Here is a 9,377-nt window from a genome sequence, read left to right as displayed (position 1 = left end):
ACGCAAGAACAACGCCTGAAACAAATGGGCCAGGTACAGTTGCATGCAGGCTGGATCAATGTGGGCCTTTTGGGTCAACCCAGGCTTGCACTTTTATTGGACCCAGCAATGGCTATCTTGAGAAAGAGTACTCTGCCCATCTGACCTAAGGGTGCAAATGACTGGGGGTCCTCCAAGCTCGAATCGATGGCTATTACTGAGATTGAGCTGCGCTCAAGCAATTCGAATAGTTTTTTTGAGTCGAGCTCGAATAGAAAAATACTCAGCTCAAAAGCTTGCAAGCCTACTCGAGTATATATTTTTTAATATAATTTTTTATTTTTAATATATATTATTAATATAATATTTTAAAATATTATATTGTATTATATTATATATTTTAAGTTTTGACTAAGGCTTAAATTTGAGCTTGAGTATTGCTTGGTTGATATTCGAGCCAAGTCGTATCAATTTTGAGTATTATTATTATTTTTTTTTGAGTCAAACTCGAGTGTGGATATTAAGGCTCGATTGATCTTAAATCGAATTTCGAGTCCAAATAATTTGAATCGAATAGAGCTCGAGCCTCTAACTACTCGACTTGACTCAACTCAGCTCAATTGCACTCCTAAACTCATCTTCTCCCCATTTCCTGCTTTGACCTTAGTGTCATTTCCATATTCCAATTGGATCGAATTTGAATAATGATTCCGATATCCAATTAGATCCAAAACTTTATAAGTTTTACTCAATCGAATTTTGGATTCACTAAAATAAATTATACAATCTAGGATTCAAACCAGTCATTTCGTTTGAATGATGAACCCTTAACCTCGATCAAAGTCTTCAACCTCCCAGTTCATCAAAAAACCTCCAAGCCACAACACGCATTTGTACTTTATATATACATATAATTTATTTTACTTATTTGCATATATAATCATGTCATTCAATAATTATTTGGCATATAAAGTTGTTTTCTCGTGCATTCAAGTTATTAAGTAATCATTTGATGTATATTATTTTTAATCATTACTTTTATAAAACTCCTTTTCTCATATATTTAGGTTATTAAATGTTTGCATTCTAAAAAATTCTTCTCTGTTTGATAAAAATAAAAATAAAAATACTTTATTTTATTCCGTATAAAATTTTCAAAGCTATATTGTTAAATTATTTTAAAAATATCAATATATAATTTTTTTTACAAGCTCTCTAAGAATAGAAAGTTCATGATTTTTTTTATTTATGTTGTAATTAAAGAGTAATAATGATATTTGATGCGAACAAATATTAATATTTTTTATTAAAATATTTATTTTAATATGTTTTAAATATTTCAAATTAGTGATCTGGATCCTTATCGGGTCACTTTCCAAACACTAGTTTAATAACTTATGCTTTAGGTCTTTAGTTACCTACTTATCACGTACAATTCTACTCTCATCCTTTATAATTATATAATGAATATTAATTTTTATCATTAAATTTTGCTAAAAATTTGATTTATACCCGAAAATATATGACTTATATTGTGCTATGATGGAAAAAATTAGATAGAAATAATATCCAATTTATATTCATATTTGTTTGAAATAAATATAGATATATTTAATATCCGATTCATATCCATATCTATTTAAAATAAATATAAATAATTTTATATATTATCTATTTAATACTCATATTTATATTGATATTGATCAAGAAATATAGATGCAGATAAAAATATACCAACTATCCAGTCCGTATTCAGTTTGTTTTCTAGCCTCGCCACCAACACCTCTTAACATGAACGTTGAGATCACCAAGCGAGCATGTAACTCCACCCGCATGGCGGCGAATTAGTCTACCACGAGTGTCGAAAGAGGAGCTAACAGAGGGCAGAGACCTTGCAGTGGCCACTAGGGTGCAAATGAGTCGGATCGGATCAGGTCCTGAGTGACCTTGATCCGATCCGGTTTTTTGTTCGAGTCCTAATTTTGGACCCAGACCCGACCCGGTTGAAGATCGGGTGGGGTCAGGTCGGGTCCGGATCCGAATCAGGTCCATTTTTTGTGCTTTTGGGAAAGAATTTTGGGCAAATCTAATTTGGCCATATCATAACTATGAGGTGCTGGGTGACCCATAACTTGAAAGACTTGCAATTGACCTCCAGTCAGAACAGATGACCCATGACGAACTAAGTAAGTCCGTCTACAAGCCAAATTTCATATCACAATATTTTTTATCTATATGACTGATTGCACGGAACTTGGTGTCTCCCAGCTCCCCTCTCAGGAGGGCAAAGAAAATCCCAGACCTTCTTCCAAAATCCAATTCCATTGCAGAAACTGGCACATGACCCATATTCAGTTCAGCGTTCCCTCACGTTCTCCCTTCAAAAGTCAAAAGAAACAAAAACCAAAAAACAGAAGGAAACAAAAACCCAGCTACCGATACACCAGAGGTTTCAACAGTGTAATAGATCGAGAGAGAATCCGAGCTTTTTCTTTTTTTTTTTCTCTCTCTTCCTCTCTCTCTTCGGGTCCATTCGGGTCGGATCGGGTCCGTTCGGTAAATCCAGACCCGACCCAGAAAATAATTCGGGTCCAATTTTTGGATCCGACCCGGATCCGCAGATCCTAAAATTCGGATCGGACTGGGTCTACACGGGTCGGGTCATGGGTCGACCCGACCCATTTGCAGCCTTAGCGGCCACAGTGCTAATAGAGGAGTTATTTTAAGAGTATCGCACCAATGCAAAGATTTCATGCGAATGCACGCATTGAATTTTTACGCATAATGAATCATCATCGTAGAAAAATTCTACGGATACAAACACTTGAAATCTGAATCAAAACATATCAATTTATACCTCACATATGGATGCTTGCATAAATATTTTCCACGTGAATGTAAATCTGCATAGAAATCATATATGGGAATCCGTGCATAGTTTCTCCGGGAAATTCCGTGCATAGATAATGGTGAAGATGGTGTATAAACATGCGGAGGTCTATATAAATGTATCATGCGAAAGTCGAACCACGTAGAAGAAAAAGGTTCATGGGCGTCTAAACTTGAGGTCAACAAAGTGGGAAACGTGAACACACGTCGTTCAGTGACCAGTTTGGTTTTCCGTCATCGAACGTTCAAACTTAGTTCGATCGAGGAAGAGTCCATGTTGAACACTTCTGAGTTCAAAATGGAGTTAAAAGTGAGTTCTCGAACCAAATAGCTTAAGCTACTACGACAAAAGCGGGCTCCCAATTAAGAGGGAGTAGCCCAGGAGGTAGGGGTGGTGTGCGTTTTGTGATTAGAGGCCACGACTCAGTTGATTGTTGCTGGTGGGCAGCAGATCGATGGACTTTCTACTATAGGGGCGGAGCTCAAGACAGTATGGAAGAGGATTTTCTATGTGAGACGGAGGTTGGGGGCCGAGCGCATTATCCTAGAGGGAGATTCGGCCACAGTGATCGATTGGATATGGGAGGAGGGATAGAGAAGAGAGGAAAGTCCCCTGCCTTGCGATATCGGGCTGAAGCTGAGAGACTGCAGCACCTTACAGATAGTGCATGTGTACGGAGAGGCGAACAAGACCGCAGACTGGATTGTATCCTATGCTGCACAGCACTCTGAAGAGGTACTTTGGCCACATCGGAGAGCTCCTCCCTTGCACCTGAGCCAGGTTCCAGTCTCCAATTCTGTTGGCTGGTTCTACACTGGAGTAGTACGAACAACATATGTACTATTAAATAAATAAATAAATAATAATAATTTAAAAAAAAAGAGGGGGGGGGGGGGGGGGAGGGGGTAGCTCGCTCGTCAGCACGCAGCCACTCTCGTAAGGCAGGCAGTTTGGGGCCTTCGAAATAATTGTATGGACTATCATGGACTCGCTAGTAATTTTCTTTATATTTGCAGCCTTCGCGCCTTGCTGAAGAACTTGAAAATTAGTCACTGGAACATAAATAATGGTCTACCGAGGGGCTTTGGAACAAAGTATGGGGCCTTCGAAATAATTGTTGGGTTATCATGGACTCGCTAGTAATTTTCTGTATATTTGCAGCCTTCATGCCTTGCTGAAGAACTTGAAAACTAGTCACTGGAAATGGTCTACCGAGGGTTTTTGGAACTATGTTTCTTTGGGGTATTCGATATAATTTATGAGCTATCAGGGATTCATTAGCAATTTTCTTTATATTTGCAGCCTTCGTGCCTTGCTGGATATTCAAAATAAGTCAGTAGAAGATAAATAATGGTCTTCCGAGGGGCTTTGGAACTAAGTTTCTTTATATTTGCTCCTAGTCTTCTTCTTCTTCATGCCAAAGCTAGGGTTTCCGCCAACACCGTTGGTCTCAGGCGCTCACCCTCCGTCGATCAAAAGGTCCCACAAATCCTTGTAAGCTCTCTATAAATAATCCCACCTCCGTCCTCTCCCTGTCGTTAAATTTGAAATCTTTTTTTTCCTCTCCAAAATTCAGAGTTTTGGAAACCGCATCCTTCTCTTAATCAGCTCCCACTACCATTTTTCCCCGGATTTTCGGAAGACTATGTTTGCTCCTTTTTTTTTTCCTTTTTTTTCCTTCTTCGATTTCGGTTATTCATTTGCTTGTCCTGATGAATGCAGAGAACACTGGGACTTTCTTATTTACTGGATTTTTCGATATTTTAGGTCGACTTATTTCTTCTGTTTTTATATTATTTTATTCCCATTTTAAATTCCAATTGGCCTCCGGTTGCTGAAAATTCGGTTTTTTTTTTTAACGTTTCAATTAGAGCGCATGCAGTTGTACCTTTCTTCATTTTCTTTCTTCTGCCCCTACAATACAAATTTGTAAATGCTTATGTATTGAAGGTATTTGAGATTTATCAGGAATGCAAATTAATTGCATTGTGATCTTAAAATCCTGAAACCAAGTGGCAGTGTTTATGTAATTATCTTATATCAAATTATCTTTTGTTTTAGTGCAAAATGACATGTTCTAATCCCTCTTTTTTATTTACGATGCTTTGTTTTTACTTTTCTCCCTGCAGCATGAGTTCAGATATGCATGTGCTGATTATGTTGAATTTTCATGAATTTAATTTCTTTTTCTTCTTCTTTTTTTTGCAATTGTTATTAGAAAAGCAGGATGGATTGTCGTAAGATAGGGGACATTTGCACAAAAGAGATCACTGATCATCTTAGAGTCAATGCAGAGCCGAGATTCTACCAGCGTAAGAACCCATGTACTTGACACCCTAAGGATTTTCACTTATATATGCTTTCGTTTTTATATAAAGTGGACTAGGCAAATGTACTTTTCTTAAGCAAATGTCTCATGGATCTAAGAAAAGGACGTAGCAATAGCAATCATATAATTCCAAGGCTATGTTCAGTACCAATATAATGGAAGAGGTCTAGGAATCGACGTCAAGAAAGAAGGAGAAGAAGAAGAAGATGATGATGACAAGTACACAACAGATACATGGAATAGATGAGGTATGACTTGCCAACCATGGACCCAACTACACCACAAAAGGTCATGATGCTTTTATTCCTGTATCTTAGTAAGAAATTTCTTCCTATAGTCACTCCAAGGATACCTTGTGAAGCAGAAGAGTAGAAAATTTATTCCCACAAAAATGCAACAAGAAGGGTCCTGAAACTAATAGGTGCATATACTTTGCACTGATGAATCAAAATATTACTTCATGGTTCATGTCAAGACTACCTGGAATCTTTCCCATGGTGAAAAGATCAAAGAAAGCATCTCCTGGAATTGGACTAACAGGTTCGAATTGTGCTTGAAGCTCACCATCAATGCCAGTACCTCCATATCCACCGAGAAAATCACTGTTAGAATGTCCAACAACTTCCGAAGACCCTGGCCTAAGGACCTCATCAACATTGGAGTTGCTGGAGTTCCATGGAGTGCTTGTTGCACCACCGAAGATCCCTGAACCCTGCTCAATGACTTGGTCGACAGACAGCCAATCTGCAATTAAAACCTCAGGGAAGTGATGGTGGATTGCCCCTTCGAAGGAGCCAAATTCCATGCTATGCTTCATGGATAGGCCTGAGTCCGCCGTAGATGATTCAGGGGGTTCCAGGGATTGAGAACTTGGAATTTGGTTATTGGTCTCTTTTTGAGTTAATAGGTTTTTATTGGTTGGCTCCAGTGATTTTGTCGCAGAGCCATGAGGATCGGATCCTTGAGCATTTATGACTTTCTTCTTTAAATAGGAATTCCAATAATTCTTCACTTCGTTATCTGTTCTTCCAGGCAGATGCATTGCTATCTGTGACCACCTGAATTGATAAATACCTAAGGTTAGTTTGCAGACAGTCCAAAGAATCACCATGCATATTCTTTTCTTTATTTTTTTTTACTTTTCCTTTTTTACATGAAACTACATAATTATATAACTAAAGTTCATGAAATCAATACATAAGTCAACTTGTAACATTCATCATCACACCAACAGGTTTTAAGGACTTAGCATGGGCATGGCTTTTTTGTGGAAAAAAAGAATCTCATTCTTCTTTTCTTTTCAGAAAACAATGATCTTAAGAGAATGGAATGATGCAAAAAAGAATGTTCTTCTAGTTTGCGACAGGAATGGACAGTCTTCAGCTAATCATCACATGGCACATGAGACCTGCATATCACACTCTATTACAGAGCTGCCCAAGTCTCGCATTTGCTATAAAAGTTAATTAGAACTCCAGATGTGATTCTTTACCTTAATTACATATTAAATATAGGTAAATATGCCAATCTAAGTTTGTTTCTCAACTTCTTTAGTTATCTTTTCTATTAATTTGATAGGAAGTTTTTGTAAAGTCAACTTTGGGAACAGATAGTCATGGAAAACTTATGCATTAATTATTCATATAAAACCCTACCTTTCAGACATTCAATGCCAATAGTGGACAATTTTAGATTTACTTGTTTCATATATTGGGTTGTAAAATTTTTATCTAATTATTTTTTGTCCATTCTCTTCTGATGTATCTTATCATTTTGAGTCCCCAAACATCAGCATAGTGTTTCAATCATCAGATAACAGGTTACGGATTGATGTCAGGTGACCCAGCTTAAAAAGCTAATGATCTCAATTGGACCTCTGTACTACAAACACTTTATGTGCATTCTTTGAAATAGCATATATTTGGACATCTGGCAAGAAATTAATTCTTATTTGTTAAGCAGTGAAATTTTCATTACTTGGCTTGCAGGTGTTACCCAAATATCACCTAAGACATCATGCAAATGCTTACTTGTTGCCCAATCTGGCCTGAAGGTTGATGACTATTTCCTCCTCCTCTTGAGAGAAAATTCCCCGCTTCAATCCAGGCCTTAAGTAATTGATCCACCTCAATCTGCAGCTCTTTCCATTCCGTTGCAAGCCTGTCGAAGAAGATTAGTGGTGATAGAGATAAATGTATAAACATAATAATTGGTAAAAAGAAGCAAAAACTATTTTTATACAGGACGATGATGATTTACATGCAAGATTAAATGTGGCTTATGTCTCTGCTCTGTCAATTAATTCGAACTCCTGAAACTTTAAAGAAGAATCTGAACAACAGTAGAACATAATTCTGGTTGGCAGGCTAGAATGCCCGGCAGACTAAGTATCTTAGGCTAAATTAGAGATATTCAGGGTGCTAATCCGGATGAATAAGAAATCTCATGATCCTTAAATTTCATTTTATTTAAATAGTCTAATTTTCGATTACTTGATGCATAGGTTAGGAGTCTCCAAATCATGTGGTCTTTAGTATATAGGCACTTTAAAGATAATAGATTATATTCAACAGCTTGGATCATCGATGTTAGATCTCCATCATCCAATTCAAAAAAAGTGTAACACCAGGTATAACTTGAACCTATCCCTATATATGTTATGGCTAAGGTTTGCTGAAAAACAATGATATTTGATGACCAATTAAGTCTCTAATGCATACCAACAAACAACTGATCTCTTCTTCCATTAATATTCCATTATATCCCTTAGCTCTATTTCTTCTTTTGTTTTTTTTCGAGGGAATAAGGAGGAGGTGAGTCACTTCCCCTACTTTATTAAATCAAAAGTATGAATGTACAAGAAAAGAGACAAGAAGATGATGATGTACAACGGCGCTTCCAAAACCACAAAAGCACAAGGCAATGAGGATGTACTGCATGATTTGAGGAGTAGTCAAAGAGGATATACAGCTCCAGAGTTTGCAGTGGTCTTCGATAATGAGTTCTAAAGGACGAACCATGAAAACAATAAGTTGGTTGTGATGTACACTCTTGAGCAAAATTAGATTAAACAATGTCTTAGTTTTGGCAGGAACAACGTAGATAAATTTGGATTATTGGTTAAAGTAATTTAAGAATTCTTCTGTAATGCAGGTACTCACCGGCTTTGATAGGAACTGCACTCCAGCAGCTGTGCCCATGCTTAAGGATGTAGTCCCTCAGTTTCTGATCTTCTTCAGGTGACCACAGCCCTTTCCTATAATTCACCTTTGGCTTCTCACAGGTCCTGCAACCCATTTTTGTCCGGCAATGTTTGCAGGATACCAGCTGGAGTTGTCAGGGATCAAGCAACAACTGAAAACTCAGTTATGGCCTGTGAGATGCTTGGGTGACAAAGAAGCTTGGTGTTTTTAAAGGGTGATTAGTACTAGTTTGTTTTGATTTCCTCGTAGAGAAACCAATATAATATGCACCTGGAACTAAAAAGATAAATAAATATCTGTAGGCGTCGGACAATGTCGGCATTGGTTTCTGCAACTCACTTCCCTCAAAAGGTATGCTCTGTGTCTCTTAAATTTAAATTAGCTTTATCAATAAATTAATGTTTTTCCTCCGGAATCCTATGTTCTAATCATGGCGAGGCTGCGCCTTCTGGTGAAGCTTGAGCAAAAGATTCCTCAAAGGATTTAAAGCATGAGCTGTTCATCTAATAAGATCAGAGATTTGGCCCTTAAGAACGTTTTGACAATTCTTCAATCATTGTGGGGTACCTGGCACATTTAGTCTTTAAAATTCAAGTATAGAGATGGAGTAGAAGCCATTGGTTTCCTGCAGCTTTTCTAGCATTCCTGTCATCCTTCCCACCGTTAGTACTAACACTCTTTTTTAAAAAAGAAATAAAGAAAAGGGGGACCAAAGGAATAAGCACTACCATGCTTCTCTACAAGGTGGCTATAAATTAATAAGACTGCCAAACATATATTAAAGTATGTTTTATGTCAACCTCATCCGTTATTTGCTGTTCTCTGTATTAAACACTGGGTTCCAACTAATCTCCATGTACTTATTATTTTTCTTTTGCCTCGTGCTATAATCGCAAAGTCTACTTCAATCTATATTACATTTAGAGGAGTAGCAGATGGACATTCACACTCAAAATGATAAAATGGAAAAAAAGTC

The 9,377-nt window shown here is 37.3% G+C and overlaps 1 protein-coding gene across 1 annotated transcript; it reads right to left on the bottom strand.

The window, feature by feature from the left end:
• Positions 1–5,473: 5,473 nt before the first annotated feature.
• On the bottom strand, positions 5,474–8,511 carry LOC103699929 (transcription repressor MYB6-like). Its single transcript, XM_008781920.4, has 3 exons — positions 8,360–8,511; positions 7,229–7,358; positions 5,474–6,256 (listed from the first exon to the last, which is right to left on the bottom strand). Exons 1-3 carry the CDS (start codon positions 8,493–8,495, stop codon positions 5,644–5,646), a joined length of 879 nt encoding a protein of 292 aa, XP_008780142.1. The 5' UTR covers positions 8,496–8,511; the 3' UTR covers positions 5,474–5,643.
• Between the last annotated feature and the right edge of the window lie 866 nt (positions 8,512–9,377).

The sequence above is a fragment of the Phoenix dactylifera genome, chromosome 18 (genome assembly GCF_009389715.1).
Source record: "Phoenix dactylifera cultivar Barhee BC4 chromosome 18, palm_55x_up_171113_PBpolish2nd_filt_p, whole genome shotgun sequence".
Taxonomy (NCBI): Eukaryota; Viridiplantae; Streptophyta; class Magnoliopsida; order Arecales; family Arecaceae; genus Phoenix; species Phoenix dactylifera.
The sequence above is the reverse complement of the archived record's forward strand: the minus strand, read 5'-3'. Positions and strand labels throughout refer to the sequence as shown.